Consider the following 16,609-nt stretch of genomic DNA (forward strand, 5'->3'; position numbering starts at 1 on the left):
TGATTTTAAAAGAAATCAAAACATTTTCGTGGGCCCCTAAAACTATTGTGAGCCCTAGGCACTGTGCCTACTGTGCGTAATGGATAAGTTGGTCCTGGGCATCACACCCCTACTGAGCTCCCTCCCTTGCCAAATTCTCCACTCCCTAAATCTCCAAGAATTTCAAAACATGGAGTTGCCAACCCCAGATTTCTGGAGCACATTTTCTTAATGTTGCAAAGCAACAGACACAGTCAATGCCACCCACCCTCTTGGGGGGGGGATTTACTTCTTAACCTGACTGTGATCTTGTCCTGTGTTTATTCGCTGTGTGTAAACAAGGCTGACCTCAATAGCTCACAAGCTGGATAAGTTTTGTGGACACAAGGCTACCCATAAAATACAAAATTTTGTAGCCACAAATAAAACCAACTCACCTTTTACTTTCATTTTTATTGCTTTTTGTGGCTTAAGTTCTGTTCCAAGTATATCAAACAGTGCAGTCAGCTCAATCAGTGCTAAATAATGGATTTTCTTCATATCCTGAATGGCAAGGTCCCCAATCTTTGTTGTACCCGTTTTGTCCTTTGGCAGCCTGAAATTCTAATTAGAAAGTTTAGATCAAATTACAATCCCAACAGAGTGATTGTTTGGACTGTAGTATGCTTGGGTGGCTTATACGACTACCAGTTAGGAAGCCAACAAGAGGGGGGGGAGACATGGGGGGATGCCATCAGCAACATCATGACATCACTTCTGGTGGATTAAAAATTGTTTTAAAAATCATTCTAAAATATTTTTGAAATATCAAAAAATTATATTATTTGGGGAAATTGCTATATTTCATTAATGCGATTATTTGGCTTAAGGAATTCACTTAATATACTTGTGTCTTATTTATTCATTAAAACATTTATACCCTGCCTTTCCATATACTTTAAGGGAGCTTACAATAATAGCTTGAAAACATTTCCTGTTAAAACCAAAAATAAAATAGCAAATTTGTCCTTCCCCCCCAGCTCAAAAGATGCCTGCCAATGCAAACCCCTCAAAAGCCCTGGCCAACAAAATGGCCTTGCAGTACCTCCTGAAGACCTCCAAGGTGGACCCCCCCCTGGGCTCAGGTCAATGCCAAACGGGCAAATCTAAGTGGTGGGCTAGCCAACAAATGGCTGCCTGAAAAAAGCAAGTTACTTACCAGTAACTGGTGATCTTTGAGTGGTCATCTGTGCATTCACACCCATGGAATCTAGTGCACACGCGCTGGATCGATCGGTGCTGTAGCAAGCTCTTTTAATGGATTTTCGCGCCCAGTCCCTCGGGCATGCACAGGAACCCCACCGTGCATGCCCAGAGGGGTGGGCGCGGACATCCCGCCAAATCCTACAAAACACCGCAAATCAACCCCTATTCAAAAATGTAGAAGCTGACAGCAGCGGGGAAGGAGGGAGGGTGGTGTGAATGCACAGATGACCACTCAAAGATCACCAGTTACTGGTAAGCAACCTGCTTATCTTTGACGTGGTCTCTGTGCTTCACACCCATGGGAGATTAGCGAGCAGTAGCCTACCTGGAGGAGGGTGCTGGCAGGTCTTTTACTTCTTAGCCGAAGATAGAATGCGATGTCCCATGTTGGTATTAGAGTTCTTTTGGACGTCTAGGGCATAGTGCCTGATGAAGGTGTTAGACGTAGCCCAGGTAGCGGCTTTACAAATGTCCGGTAAGGGTACTCCCTGAAGGAAGGCAGTGGAAGTCGCGACATCCCTGGTAGAGTGAGCCCTGATAGGGCCAGGCAATGGCTGTTTAGCGAGTAGGTAACATAGATGGATCAGACCTACAATCCACTTCGACAGGCGCTGAGCCGTGATGCGAGTACCTAGCCGTGGAGAAGCGTACGAGACGAATAGTTGTGAGTCTCGTCTAGTTCGGAGTGTTCTGTTGACGTAGAACAGGAGAGCGCGTTTCACGTCTAAAGTGTGTAATAACTTTTCTTCCGCTGATGACGGATTTGGGAAGAAGTCAGGAAGGAAGACCTCCACCTGCAGGTGGAACTCTGACACCACCTTCGGCAGGAAGGAGACGTCTGGGATGAGGCGGGCTCCGTCTGGCAGGAACGACAGGAAAGGGGTATCATGGTGGAAGGCCAACAGTTCTCCCACTCTCCTAGCCGAGGTAATGGCAATTAAAAAGACTGTTTTCCATGCCAGGAGTTTGAGGTCGCATGTTGCAAGCAGCTCAAATGGCTTCCACGTAAGCTGGTGGAGAACGAGGGGAAGGTCCCAAGGAGCGACTGGAGCTTTGACAGGAGGGTAGAGGTGTAACAAACCTTTTAAAAACTGTTTAGAAATCGGATGAGAAAACAAAGTGCATCCATCAACTGAATCATGGTAGGCCGAAAGAGTGGCCAATAACGATGAATGGGAAAGTCCCAAGTCAGCTAGGGTGAGGAGGAATTGGAAGACTTGTTCAAGACCCACTGAGGTAGCTTGAGGGGCGTCATCTCCAAGCGAAGAGCAGAACCTACACCATTTATAATCGTAGGACCTCTGCGTAGTGGGTTTCCTGGAATTCCACAGGACATTCCTTACACGGGCGGAGAAGCCTGTGTCATTATCTTCCATGCCGTCAATTTCAGCTGTGGTATGTCGTGATGTAGCACGGGGGAGTCAGAGAGGAGGGGGAGGAGGAGGAGGTCTGAAGTCGGAGGGAATTGATGGCAAGTTCCCTGTCATAGCTCGAGGACTGTTGAAAACCAAGGTTGTCTTGGCCACCATGGAGTTATCAGGATACAGTCCGTGGCGTCGTTGAGAATCTTGCGGACCACTCTCAGAAGCAGAGGTAAGGAGGGGAACAGGTAAAGGAGTCCCATAGACCAAGGGTAAAGGAGGCCGTCTCCCAGAGATTGTGGGTCTTTGCCTCCTCGACTGCAGAACAGAGGACACTTTTTGTTGTTTCGTATGGCAAATACGTCGACTTAGGGAACCCCCCACTTGTGGAAGAGTGGGAGGAGGTATGTTGGGTTCATTCCCCACTCGTGGAGTCTGAGTCCCGATCGACTTAGATGGTCTTCCTGCACGTTCATGTGACTGGGAATGTGAGTGGCCACAAGGAATATATTGTTGGCTATGCATAAGTCCCACAATTGGATGGCAAGGTTGCATAGGAAAAGGGACACTGTGCCTCCCTGCCTGTTGACGTAGGAAAGCGCTGTGGTGCTGTCCGTGAGGACCGTGACACATTTTCCTTTGATCAACGATAGGAAGCTGGCTACTGCATGTCGTATAGCAAGCAGTTCTAGGAAGTTTATGTGACGCTTCTTCATCCGTGCGTCCCATTTGTCTCCAACATCGAGGCCCATGGAGTGTGCACCCCATCCAGTCAGGGAAGCATCCGTCGTTATGGTGAGCTCGGGCGACGGAGGGTGGAAGGGCGCTTCCTGGAGGATATTCAAAGGGACAGTCCACCAAAGTAAAGAGTCCTGTATGCTGGGAGGAGGGGATAGGACGATAGTGTGTGCATTTTTTGACAAGCCGTGACTGCGGATGAACCAGAGTTCTAAAGGGCGCATTTTTAGTCTTGCAAAGATGAGAACTGACGTGGTTGCAGCCATAAGGCCAAGTAGCCTCTGAATTTGGAAGGCAGTGACAGAGGTTTGGGTATGGACGATGGTGGCTAAGGAGATGATATCTGTTGCCCTGTCTGCCAGGACCTAAGTCGTGGGGTAGGTAAGCCATGCATGTCTGAGAATCCAGTATCGCTCCAATGTACTATATGCGCTGGACCGGATACAATTGGGACTTTTGTCGATTGACTAGAAGGCCGAGATTGTCCAGTAGTGCTAGAGTTTCTGTGACATTGCAGACCAGGGCAAAAATTCCTGGAAGGTGCTGCTGGAAGCCAATCGTTTATATATGGGTAGATGGAAACTCCCCGGAGACAGAGGAAAGCTGCAACAACAATCATAGTTTCTGTTAAGACACTGGGGGCGCTGGATAGCCCGAACGGAAGGGCGGTGTAGTGGTAATGTTGTTGACAAGTCGCAAAGCGTAGGTATTGGCGGTGGAAGGGGTGGATGGTAAGGTGGAAATATGCGTCTTGGAGGTAGAGAGTGGCCGTCCAAACGTGTCTGCAAAGCAGTGGCACGATCTGTTTTAGGGACACCATGCGGAAGCGGTGGTAGGTCACAAAACGGTTCAGTTCTCTTAGGTCTAATATGGGTCGAATGCCTCCGTCTCTCTTCAGGACTGTGAAGTGTGATGGTACACTTTTGATGGCTCCCTTCTGGAGAAGGACGGACACCTCCTCAAGGAGAGGTGGGGAAGGGGGCATGGAGACGATGACAGGAGCATTGGGGTTCTGATGGAACTGAATTTTGTAACCTCGGGTCAAGATGGACAGCACCCACTCGTCCGAGGTGATGAGATGCCACGCGTGAAGTAAAGGAAACAGACGGGTAGGAGCTGACTTGGTGACAGGGAAGTCAAAAACCCTGCTTGGAGGGTTTAGACTGTTTGGTGCGGGAAGCTTGTTGGCCTGAACTGAATTTTGGTTTTTGAAAAGCAGGTCTTTGGCCTCCCGAAGACGCTCGTGGTCTCCTTCGTGTGTCTAGAGACTGATGAGTTGGTGTACGTCTCTGCCAGGACCTTGACCAGGTGCGGGAACGGTACTGTTGTTTTGCAGAGGACGAGACTCCTAGAGCTCGAGGAGCTTTCATGCTCTTGTCTAACTCTTGTAGAGTAGTATCTGTGGTAGCATTGAAAAGGAGATCCTCTACGTAGGATCTAGTATCTATCGGAAGATTCGTGTTGCGGAGCCAGGAATTTCTTCTGAGAGCTATCGCAGAAGCCATTGTTCATGAAGACGCCTCAAGGACGTGTTTAGTAGTGTTGAGCTGTTGTTTTGCCAACACCATGTCCTCTTTTTGTATGACTCTGGCTGCTTGAAGTTTGTCCTCTGGGAGGTGGCTGAGAATTTCAGAGAACCTTTCCCAAAGAGTGTATTGATAGTGGTTCATACATGCCAGGTAGTTAGTCGCCTTGACTCCCAATGCTCCCATGGAGTAGAAGAGCCGGCCGAAAGCATCTAACTTCTTACCTTCCTTTGCAGAAGGTGTTGAGTGCGTTCTCTTGGACTTGGAAGAAGATTTTATCACCATAGAGTTTGGCTGAGGGTGCGAGAAGAGAAACTCGGCATCCGACTCTTGGACTCGGTACATGTGGTCCAATTTCCTTGTGGACACAGGAGCAGACAAAGGCTTTAGCCATGGTGACTTTGCTGCCTGCAGAAGGACTGAGAACATGGGCAATGCCAAGGTAGACGAGGTGTCAAGCTGAACTATGTCATAAACAGCATCTGTTGCCTGCGGATGTTGCTGGACGACAGAGAGGCCTAAGGAGTGGGCCATTCTTTTGACTAAGTCGGTGTAAGAGGTAAGGTTGTCAGATGGAGAGACAGGTAAGTCCTCCGCTACATCCTGGTTGGGAGATGTGTGGTCAGGAGAGGTATGAGCCTCAGAAGCCTCTGTATCTGAGTCCTCTTCTATGAAGTCAGAGGAGTCTTGTTGTGGAGTGTGGACCGAAGTGTTCTGTTGAGAAGGTAGTGGTTTCGTTTGGACGACAGGAACGACAGGGTTTGGAGTGACCGGAGGATTGAGAGGACGACTTGGTTCCAGAACATGCTGGGATGGATCGACTACAGGCGGATGCGACAGAGATGCTGAAGGTCTCGACTTGTGGGGGGATCTTGACCTATGAACGGAGTGGGTCGAATAGCGATCCCAATCGGAATAGCCCGCTGGAGTTAAGCATGGCATGGATGTTGGATAAGCCCCGTAGAGGTATCTCAACTGTCGTTGATCCCACGACCTTGGTGGTGGGGGAGGTAGGAAGACTTTGGGGGAGCGGCTTCTGGACCGTGGATGTCTGGGAGACAAAGCAGTAGTTTGTCTGCGAGAAGTGTCCCTGTAATTTCGGTCATCAATATCGGCAGATTGAGAGAGTAGATGAGGAGGGTGACGCTGCATGTCACATGAGGTATATCGGTGCCGACGTTGATCGATGTCAGGAGCTTCCGATGCCGTCAATGTCGACGACAGAGAAGGAGACGGAGAATGCTCTGCATCCATCTGATGACTTAGGAGCTCTACCGTTTCGATGTCGGAGTAAGGAGGCTCCGTTTGGTGGACAGGGGAGTCCAATACATGGATGGTTGGTATCAGTGGAGGGACTTGGGCCTCCGGTATCAATACTGCCACCGGAGCGGGAGGCACTATAGGGTCATAACCCAGTGCAGTCACCGCTTCTTTCCCCTTCTTCGCCACCTTAAGGGACTTGGAGGTGCCCTTTTTCGCAGATTTATGCTCTGTACTTGCCTTAGCCTTCTTTTTGATTGGCGTAGAGGCGGACGATTGTGCCTTCGATGTCGGGGGCTTCGGTGTTGGGCAGTCGACATCGGAGGCAGGTCTCGATGCCGGAACTGTTGATGTAGATGGTCTCTCCTCCATCGCTGAGGCAGGAGCAAGGGCCGATTCAAGCAGCGCCACTTTAAGGCGTGCAGCACGGTTTTTCCCCGTTTGGTTAGAGAAACGCACACAGTGATGACAGGACTCTGGCTTGTGAGACTCTCCGAGGCAAAAAATGCAGAGAGTATGACAGTCAGGAGGAGCAAGTTTGCTACCACAACATTTGTATCTATTGAAAAATCCCCACTTCTTCTCCATAAAGAAGAGAAGTGGAGGGAATGGTTGGGGGGGGGGGTAGCCCAAAGTCCTGAGGTAAATTTCCTTCAGAAGAAAATAAAGGTTTTTTTTTTATTTTGAAGAACAAACAAGTAAAGCAAAAAAAAAAAACAAAGTAAGGAAATAATTCCTAAGAGCTAGAGATGTGAGGCAAAAGCGAACAGCGAACCGATCAGACCGATGAAGAAAGAGGTCTTTCCAACGCGGCAGTGAGAAAGGAACTGGCGAGATGTCCACGCTTACCCCTCTGGGCATGCGCGGTGAGGTTCCTGCACATGCCCGAGGGACTGGCCGCGAAAATCTGTTAAAGGAGCTTGCTACAGCACCGATTGATCCAGAGCGTGCACACTAGATCCCATGGGTGTGAAGCAGAGACCATGTCGAAGATCCATAGTTGGCACTCAGCGACATATGGAAGGAAGACTTGGAATCTCTCCTCTCCTGCCTACCCTACTATTGAATTTAAAAGGAGAATGGGCACTCTCCTCCTATGGTGAGACATTACATCGAAATGGGACACTCCTACCATCAATTAAAATTTTGGATTATAGAGACTGTGAAGACTTCAGGCCAAGATATACACAGAATACTCCTGAGAAGAGAACTGTTCTGGATCAGTAAATTGAAAACATGGGCACCATATGGACTTAATGAGGAAGTTGACTGGACTTGCTGTTTATGATTATTTGGACCTGTTTTTTGCATAAATTCTGTACGGGCTGTTTAGAAATATTTGAAGTAATTGTCAGTACAAAATCCCTCTCTCACCTTCACTTCAGGGTTACCCTTCCTTCTGCCCCTCCTTCTATTTTGCATCTCTCCTGATTGACATGTACAGTAATTGGTGATTGCATCACCCCAGTAATGCTATATATGGTGGCCAGTATAGTAGCTTATACCCGAATTTGTACAGGATGGAGTGACATACATTCAACTCACGCAAGTTTGTGCTACCAGGTTAGTAGGCCAATAATTTAAAAAAATTATATAAAAATGAATTTCTTTTTGAAACATATAACTTTAAGTAATTATTTCATTCCCTTTCATATCTAGAATTATTGGTGGACTTTAATTGGTTAGACTGGAGGCCTATCTTATATAATAATAATAAACAAATACATAAGGCAATTTTTAAATTTTTGGTATATATTATTTTTCAATTAATAATAATGTATATATGGGAAACTATAATGAATTTTTCTTTGTTTCCCTTTTCCCTCTTTTTCTGTTTGTAATCAGTATTTAGGAAACAACATCTGGCCTTATACTGCATATGTATTGAACATCTTATGTTAAAAATTTTTTTGAATGTCTGTCAAACTTGTAATTGGAATTGTGACCACTAAGGAAGGCCCTTTGGGGGGCCGAAACGCATTTGGTTCAGTTGCACAACACTAACCCATCTATGTATGAATGTTGAGAAGTTTTTTATGTCTGAATGGTATATTTTTAATGAGTCTAAGTTTTAAAATGTGTAAACCTGAATAATATTTAGTGTCAGCTTAACCCTTGTGGATCCATAGCAACTTTTTTAAATAACCCAACTTTGGAGTTATGAGTACTCTGAAACAATTTAAGGACTCAGTCTATTTAATTGCTTTATGATGTAGAAAGCTAAACAGGCTGACAAGAGCCTCATACATCTTTTTAAAAGTGGTTAAATAATAGGCCACACACTGAACCAGAGAAGAGGCTCTGGGGAGGCACTATCTGCCCCACTGGGTATTACAAACATAGCACCCTGCCCTCAGGCCATTTCACTGGGAAAATGGCACAATGAGAAAGCCAATGCCTCTTCTCCCCCACATTGTGGTTTGATCCTAATTGGAGCCCTGCATACATGGGAAATGAGCTTCCTCACAGCTGATGTGTGACTGACTGAGAGAAAATCACATCAGCAGAAACCAGATACAACACGTTAAAAATTGTATTTTGAAATTTGGTCCTCAGGATAAAGACTACATTAGAACTTTTCTCCTGAACCTAATTTTCTGTGTGGAGAAATTTTGTATCTTTCTGCCCCACGTCATGAAGTCACACAAACTCACATCTGAAATCTGAAATGGGACAAATAATACCACCTCATCCTAGAAGAGTTACACCATTTCATCTTCTGTTTGCATAACCCAACCGTAATATGTAGCATCCTCAGTCTCCTCCAGCTCAGAGCTGTCACATAAATTTCAGAAGCCAAGTAGAAAAAATACTGACTGTGAAATTAAAGAAGGTGGAGCAAAAGAACAGGAGCACCTACCGGAAGCAGTGTGTCATCATCTCTCTGCTTAGACTCTTTGCACACTGAGTTATCTTTGAGACTTGCTTGTTCAGAAAACGATATTTCCAGGTTGATGTCTGTTTCAGACACTGGCACATTCTCTCTCAGTCTGTTATCTCCAATACAGTGGCCATGTGCTAGAAGTTGAGAAAAACAAAAAGAAACAGACATTTGAAAAACTAGTTTTCCCATCTTCATTTGTAATTCATGTATATGAAAATTCAGCTCCTCTCTGACTAAATTTTTTTATGGATCGAAAGAACCACAAGCAAGAGTTCTGGACACATAGTCATGGTTTCCCACTGCATCTGTTCTTGAAAGTGGAATACCCATCCAGCAGCATGGGAACCTGTAAGGGGGAGGGGGTGAAGAGTGCAAATGGCACACTCTGTGTTCTGCAAGCAGAAGTGCCATCCATGTGGACTAGAAGAAGAGCTGGTTTTTATACCCCGCTGTTCTCTATCTTAAGGAGTCTCAAAGTGGATTACAATCGTCTTTCCCTCCCCCTCCCCACAACAGGCACCTTGTGAGGTAGGTGGGGCTGAGAGTTCTGAGAGTGCTAGGACTGGCCCAAGGTCACCCAGCAGGCTTCATGTGGAGGAGTGGGGAATCAAATCTGGTTCTCCAGATAGGAGTCTGCTACTCCCAACCACTACACCATGCTGGCTAGGTCTTGTTGCATTTGAATTAATTTGTTACTTGTCAGAATTGGACACTTAAGATTGTCGTCATTTTGCCTGACAGAAGGGCAACTTTAGGCCAGATCTACACGTGCATCAGAGTGGAGATGACTGAAGCAGTGCTGTCTATTTGATTGCAGGTGGGGGTAGTCATTTTTAAATCTCTCTTTGTGCTATAAGCTCCCTGCAAATAGAAAAAAAAAGTAATGCAGGCAAAGGGCTGGGGAACAGTCCTCCTTGAAGAAGTAGCTTTCTTTTTGCAAGAAGCTTTTCTTATGTGGGAACCATTCAAAAGTGGCAGCCTGTGAGCTCTTTAACCTGCTTTAGCATCTGAAGGCAAACAGAGCTTTTCCCCACACAGCCTAAGAATAAAATGCTGCCCTCCCACAGTTAATGAAGTCTCAATCTGTGTTTTCCAAAACGTATCTTGATCTGAATTTGTTGTTGCTGTGCTTTATCCTTAAGGTGTGGGGAAAATCCATTTGCCTTTATAAATTGAAGCCCATACGAAAGAGACCTATAGTCTGAAGGGGGCACTTTAACATTTCATTCCATTATATTTGTTGATCCAGTCTCAAACATTAAAGATGGCATGCAATTTTTCCCAAACAACTACCAGCTTCTGAACACATATACACAAAATTTTAAAGCATACACCTTCCAAAATACATGCTAGTCACACTCACACAGGAGAGCTTTAGTGCACCATGTGTGCATCCTAAACATGACAGTGGAATTAAGGGTATTCCATAGAAAGATCTGACAAAAATGTTCACCAGGAGTGTCATATAGTGGCATTTTCACACTATGTGCTTTGTCTTTATGGAATTACAGCAACCACCAATTTCTATAGATCTTCCTATTCCCAGTACTTTCTTCAGGTTACATTTTTATCCACACTTTATTTTTATGAGATCATTTGTGGTTGTAACCCACAATTATGTTATCCTTCAATTAAAAGGAATGTCCCAATTATCAGAACTACTAAGCAACATCCATGGACTTATTACAAGGGTTAACCTCACAGAGTTATGGGGTTTTTTCCCTTGCCATGAGGTAAAAGTAATTATTAAGAACAGTCTTAAAGGTTCCCCCGCCCTAAATATCATGCAGTTATTGTAAAAGGTATGGGGATTACAATTTTTGGCTTATTGCCTGAAGCCTTGAAAGAGGGTTTCCCCCCCCCCCTTTTTAAATACTTTTGGTTTTCTCTTTAAGGATATCTGATGTCTTTGAAATCCTAGGCAATGTTTACAGCCTTTAGGAAGCAAGACAAAAACTCCCACCACATCATTAAAACAGCATTGATTATTGGCTCACTATAGTCCTGGCACAGCCCAGAAACAGGTGCTGTGGTTTGTACCCAAATAAACCTGCAAAAAGAATAGATTTCCATCCAGTTCTGATCCAGGAAGCACACCCCTGCTTTACAGCATGGTTGCCAGCAGCCAAAGCATATCAGAATGCATGCAGGCTGCCTCAGCTGTGCCCTTTCCATCCCGTGCAGTGGAGAGCAAGCATATGGAAATTGCCTCTCAGTACTTCCCATTTCTGAAGAGAACATAAGAGGCTCTGAAAAAAAGAACCAGATGTTATGAAATTCTTAAATAATTGGTAGGTAATTTTCTATGCCAGAATTTTACAGTTCATTTTACTGGCATAAGCCCCGCGTTCCTCTTTCTCCCTCTCTCATCTCAGACTGACCTAGCAATTTGGCAGCGCTCCCATTTTACGAACTGCTCTTATTAGTATAGTGGGAGAAGCAAAGTGAGAAAAGCATTAAGGTTTATGTGGAACACATATTATTTAGCCGGATATATCTGTACTAAATATGATTTTTGAATATGTTCCTTAATTATTACATTCCTATTTTTATGTATAAGATTGGATGGCGGTTATCTTTGCTACTCATCAACAGTACAAATAATAATATCAGAGTCACTTTGTTTAGGAGCAATATATTTTTCCTATTTTTCCAGGCATGCTTATTATAGAATCTATAGTGTAGTGGTTAAGTGCGCGGACTCTGATCTGGGAGAACCGGGTTTGATTCCCCACTCCTCCACTTGCACCTGGCTGGATGAACCTGGGCAAGCCGTAGTTCTGATAACAGCTGTTCTTGAAAAAGAGCAGTTTCTGTCAGAACTCTCTCAACCCCACCTACCTCACAGGGTGTCTGTTGTGGGGAGGGGAAGGGAAAGGAGTTTGTAAGCCGCTCTGAGACACCTTTGGGTAGTGAAGGGCAGGGTTTAAATCCAATCTCTTTTCTTCTTCTATATACTATTAGTCACCTGTGGCCACCATTTGCGGATATCTAAATTCACTGATCAGGGCCACGTGGAGGCTAAGGAGAGTTTTCTCCACACTTGGTGTACTCCCCAGGTTTGCAGAAAAATCTGAAAATTACAAAAAACACAAATAAATGCTCCGGACCCTGCCGGGGCAGTGGTGGATGCCAAGAGCTGCTCCAGACACTGCCACTGCTGGGCTTCAAAGCGGGCTGGACTCACAAGGGGGGTGAAATGGGATCCCCCCGCGAGTTTCACGGGCCCCTACTTGTCCATAGCTAATTTACACCCATCTGTTTTTAGAACTACTATTGTTCTTTCTTACTTTATTTTCATATTTCAGTTTTCCATATCTGTCAGTCTTGGACTGCACATGTCCAGCTCACCAATGTCTGCTTTAAAATGCACATCAAGATTCCCATATCTTGGGGTTTCCAGTACAATTCTGTAAGCTCAAGGACAAGTACCCCTAAGTAGAACCTAAAAACAATAACAATAACCCTGTTCAACATGCCTCAGAGGTCTGTAGTAATGATTCTTACTGCCATCAAATATCTTAATACTATGATTGGATTTCATGGGGCAATTTTTCCATATTTGGTCATACAAAATTGTCCTAATAAATGCATTAATTAATTTGTATGACCATATTTGGTCATACAAAATTGTCCTAATAGCTCTTTAAATCCATTTGTATTTTACACAGGGCCCAATCTATATACAGTTAATTGCACTTATAACCCATTAATTCTAGTTGGACATGGGTATGACTAATTTCTTTTGGACTTGTTCCTGTGTAAGCATCAAAGACCAATGAACTTCTTGAAATAGCAGTAATTAAATATATATGCAGTAGAACAATGTGGTAATGAAGTGGTAGAGTGCTGAGTGATAGAACAGACTATACTACTTCAGACTGGAGGAGTGGGAGTACACTTTTCATTTTTCAATGTTTCCCTATATTAGTAATTCCCTCTCTGTAAGTGCAGTAGTAGTATACAGCATGCAAAGGGCTATATATTGGAACTGCTGTTCCTGATGTGCTATTTTTCATATGCATAGTTTTGACATGGCGGCGGGGGGGGATGATGAAACTGACTCGTGTGCAGCTTGAAGCTGTACAGCCCATTTTACCACCTCATTTGATCACATTCCATCACAATGTGTAGATCACACCATAAAAGTGTTCAAATCTATACTGTTTGAGGCAATAACTAATTCTGAACAGAGTTCCCATTCAGTTCAAACACACAAGCCATCTTCCAGAGAATGGAATTAAATTTCTAATTATTTCAGTCTCAAAATAACAAGCAGCAAATTAATAATATTCCTTTATTCTCCCCACCCCAGTTTCTAATATTGCTTCATCTATATATCTAGTAGCCAAGGGTCCCTCTGTGTGTGGATACTTATTTCTGCAGATCTGGTGCACATGGAAGGTAAAGAGGTTTTTCTGCACACGGGGTACTCCCTAGGATTGCAGAAAAATGCAAAAAGTTTTTTAAAATACACAGGGGGGTTAAAAAACCCCAACATAAAAAAATGAGTTGTCTGTGCTTGCGCCGTCTAGACTCGTGGTCCCCCATGCCAGATTTGGATTTTCATTTGGCGGTCGTCCTCCCTACAGCCAGCAAGATGGCCCTGAAGCTGCGGGGCAGGGGCCACTGCCACCGGGTCCTTCCCAGGCGAGCGGCCTCCCCGCAGCCAGCAAGATGGCCCTGGAGCCATGGGGCAGGGGCTGCCACCGGGTCCTTCCAAGGAGGCCAGCCTTCCCACAGCCAGCAAGATGGCCCTGAAGCCATGGAGCAGGGGCTGCCAATGCTGATGGGTCCTTCCCAGGTGAGCAGCCTCCCCACAGCCAGCAAGACGGCCCTGGAGCCACAGGGCAGGGGACGCCACTGCCAGGTCCTTCCCAGGCAGCCGGCCTCCCCACAGCCAGGAAGACAGCCCTGGAGTTGTGGGATAGGGGACATCGCTGCCAGATCCCTCCCAGGCGAGCAGCCCCACCACTGCCAGAAAAATGACGAAGCCACAGAAAGGGAGGCAGAAGAGGGGGAGATTGTTGGGGGGGGTAGAAATAGGGAAGAGAAAGAGAGGGGCAGACTGAGAAGGGGTGGGGGAAAGAGGACATTGTCTGAGAAGGGCTGGGGTAAGAGAGGGTGAGACATACAAGGGGTGAGAGGAGAAATGGGGTGAGAAAGGATTCCTAGAGAAGGGGGTAGGGAGGAAAGCTGACACAGAAGGGGTGAGAGGAGAAGGGGAGGTGAGGGAAGATTGATAGATAAGGGGTGGGTGCAGAAGGACAGGAGGGAACCTTGACTGAGATGGGGGGAGAGGGAAACAAAGGTGGGGGAAATGCCCCCTCCCCACCAGTTTCTTGTGGGTCTCCCCTTGTAAAGGCCTAATCTACAACTCCACTGATCTCACTTCTGGCCCTCTTATCACTGGCAAATCCCAGCAGTGAAACAACCATGTTCACTTACTGTGCAACAGCATGCTGCTGTGAGACCACCTGCAATCGATCCTGCCCAGACTCACTACCCCTTGCCACCCAAATCCCATTGGTGCAATTCTGCTGGCAAATCAGTAGTGTTATGCCCACTGCACAGCAAACAGTTAGGGTTGCCAGCCTCCAGGTGGGGTAAACATGGAAAATCACCATGTTTAAACAAAACACACAGTTCTGACATGCTACTATAACTTCATTATTCGATTAAATCATATACTTATACAGCAAAGACCCTAGTGCAACCTAATAATTATAGTGCACTGATAACAATGACATAAAGATATACCACTGAATATGACAATATAAATATTATAAAGCTCACAATGCTACAATGCACAAGTCAAGAAATTCTGTAGTAGGCTTCACCGGTTCTCCAGCTCCCTGGAGATCAGCTCCCCTGCAGAAAATGGCTGCTTTGAAGGGTGGACTCTATGGCATTGTACCATGCTAAGCCCCCCCCCCCTTCCCCAAACCCCCCTTTCTCCAGGATCCTCCCCCAAAGTCTCCAGGTATTTTCCAACCCAGACCTGGCAACCCTACGAGCAGTCCTTGAGTTTGCTAGATGCCTGAATTGGGGTTTGGGTTTGGGGAAAGCTGCCACCAAAGGAAACTTTTTTTGTTCTATCCTTATTATGATCCAGCTGGGGCTCAGAAGCTACAAGGAACTCATTGACAAATCATAGGAAATCATCATCACTGTACACTCTATAAAATGCTCTAATAATATTATATTTGAAACAACTCTGATAGTCATGTACTAATACGTACTTGGTCATAGTAGTAATAGAGAAACAAACACTAAATCTATGTTGTCAAGCAGAATTTATTTATTTATTTTTTTAAAATAAAAGTTTCAAAAACTTGCCCAAACCAGTCACTGAGTTTGCCTAAAGAAGCTTCTCTCTTACTATCCACATTCAGTTTGGAGGCACTTTTATGCATGAATCTGTTCTGTGATATACAGTTAGTACCTTAAAATAAAAGAACAAAAATAATAGTGAAAGCTTGGCAGCATTACCTTCTTTTGCTTCCTCCTGTGTTGCATCTTCACTTTTCCTTGTTCTCTCCAGCTGATTTTCACTGCCAGTTTCCTAAAATGCAAAAAGCAACATGTTTTCAAGAAATCATTAGAAAACACCTCTGCTTCCCCTGGATTTTATTATTGACACTATTTATACCCTACTTCCCCCCCCCAAAAAAGCCCTCCCTTTCTCCATTTTATCCTCACAACCCTATGAGGTAGGTTAGGCTGAGAGTGGGTGACTGGCCCAAGGTCACCCAGCAAGCTTCCAGGGCAGAGTGAGAACCTGGGACTCCCAGATGCTAGTCTGACATTTTAACCACTATACAACACTGGCTCTCAAGTTGCCGTATCTTGTTATTAAAGCCCTGTGACTACACCAACAATAACATGTCTGTTTACTGTCTACTTTATACCTTGTTTTCTTTTCTTTTATTTGTTCTTTTATTTTAAAAAGATTTCTCGTCAGAGTTAAGGAAATTCACAATTACAAACAAAACTCACACTAAATAAGGCTGAGTCCAGTGGCACCTTTAAGACCAGCAAAGTTTTATTCACAGTATAAGCTTTCATGTGCAAGCACACCTCTTCTGATACAGTGAAAAATAATTTCCTCAACCATTACATATAGAAAGAGAGGGGGGTTAGTTGCCAGGAAGGGCCAATTAGATTCAAGACAGAGACAGAAACAAAACTGAAAATATGCTAAATTCATTCAGCCCCTATATCTGTATTCTCACGAATCCCCCCAGAAGGGCCATTTGATTTTATCTTTTATCTGATATAATTGATTGGAATAGTAGACTGTAGTGTAATATAATGAGCAGCAGGAATTGGAATGTATTTCTCTTATCTGGGGACAGGGGAGATAAATCTGCACAGCCAATCCTCCAACTTCAAAGAAGAAGATGCTGTAAAGTTGCCCTCCATGATAGAGAGGAGACGGATGGCAGGGTCTCAATTAATTACTCCCAGCATTCTACAATTAAGGATACATCAATCTCCAATTTCGACATATTTATTTCCTTCATTGTTTCCCCCCAGAATTGAACCCAAACAAATGGTTACCATATAAACTAAGGTTATTATTCCTGTCTGATCCTTGAATCTGTTAAACATCT

General features: G+C 44.9%; 1 protein-coding gene across 1 annotated transcript in view; it reads right to left on the reverse strand.

Moving 5' to 3' along the window:
• ARHGAP18 (Rho GTPase activating protein 18) overlaps nt 1-16,609 on the reverse strand; it is an 83,444-nt gene that overhangs the window by 32,700 nt on the left and 34,135 nt on the right. The window contains exons 4-6 of the mRNA XM_015416771.1: nt 15,486-15,558; nt 8,970-9,127; nt 417-582 (exon numbers count right to left, since the gene is read on the reverse strand). Coding sequence (XP_015272257.1) covers nt 417-582; nt 8,970-9,127; nt 15,486-15,558 — 397 coding nt within the window. The remainder of the gene's footprint in view (nt 1-416; nt 583-8,969; nt 9,128-15,485; nt 15,559-16,609) is intronic.

The sequence above is a fragment of the Gekko japonicus genome, unplaced genomic scaffold (genome assembly GCF_001447785.1).
Source record: "Gekko japonicus isolate JY-2015 unplaced genomic scaffold, Gekko_japonicus_V1.1 scaffold92, whole genome shotgun sequence".
NCBI classification, from domain to species: domain Eukaryota; kingdom Metazoa; phylum Chordata; class Lepidosauria; order Squamata; family Gekkonidae; genus Gekko; species Gekko japonicus.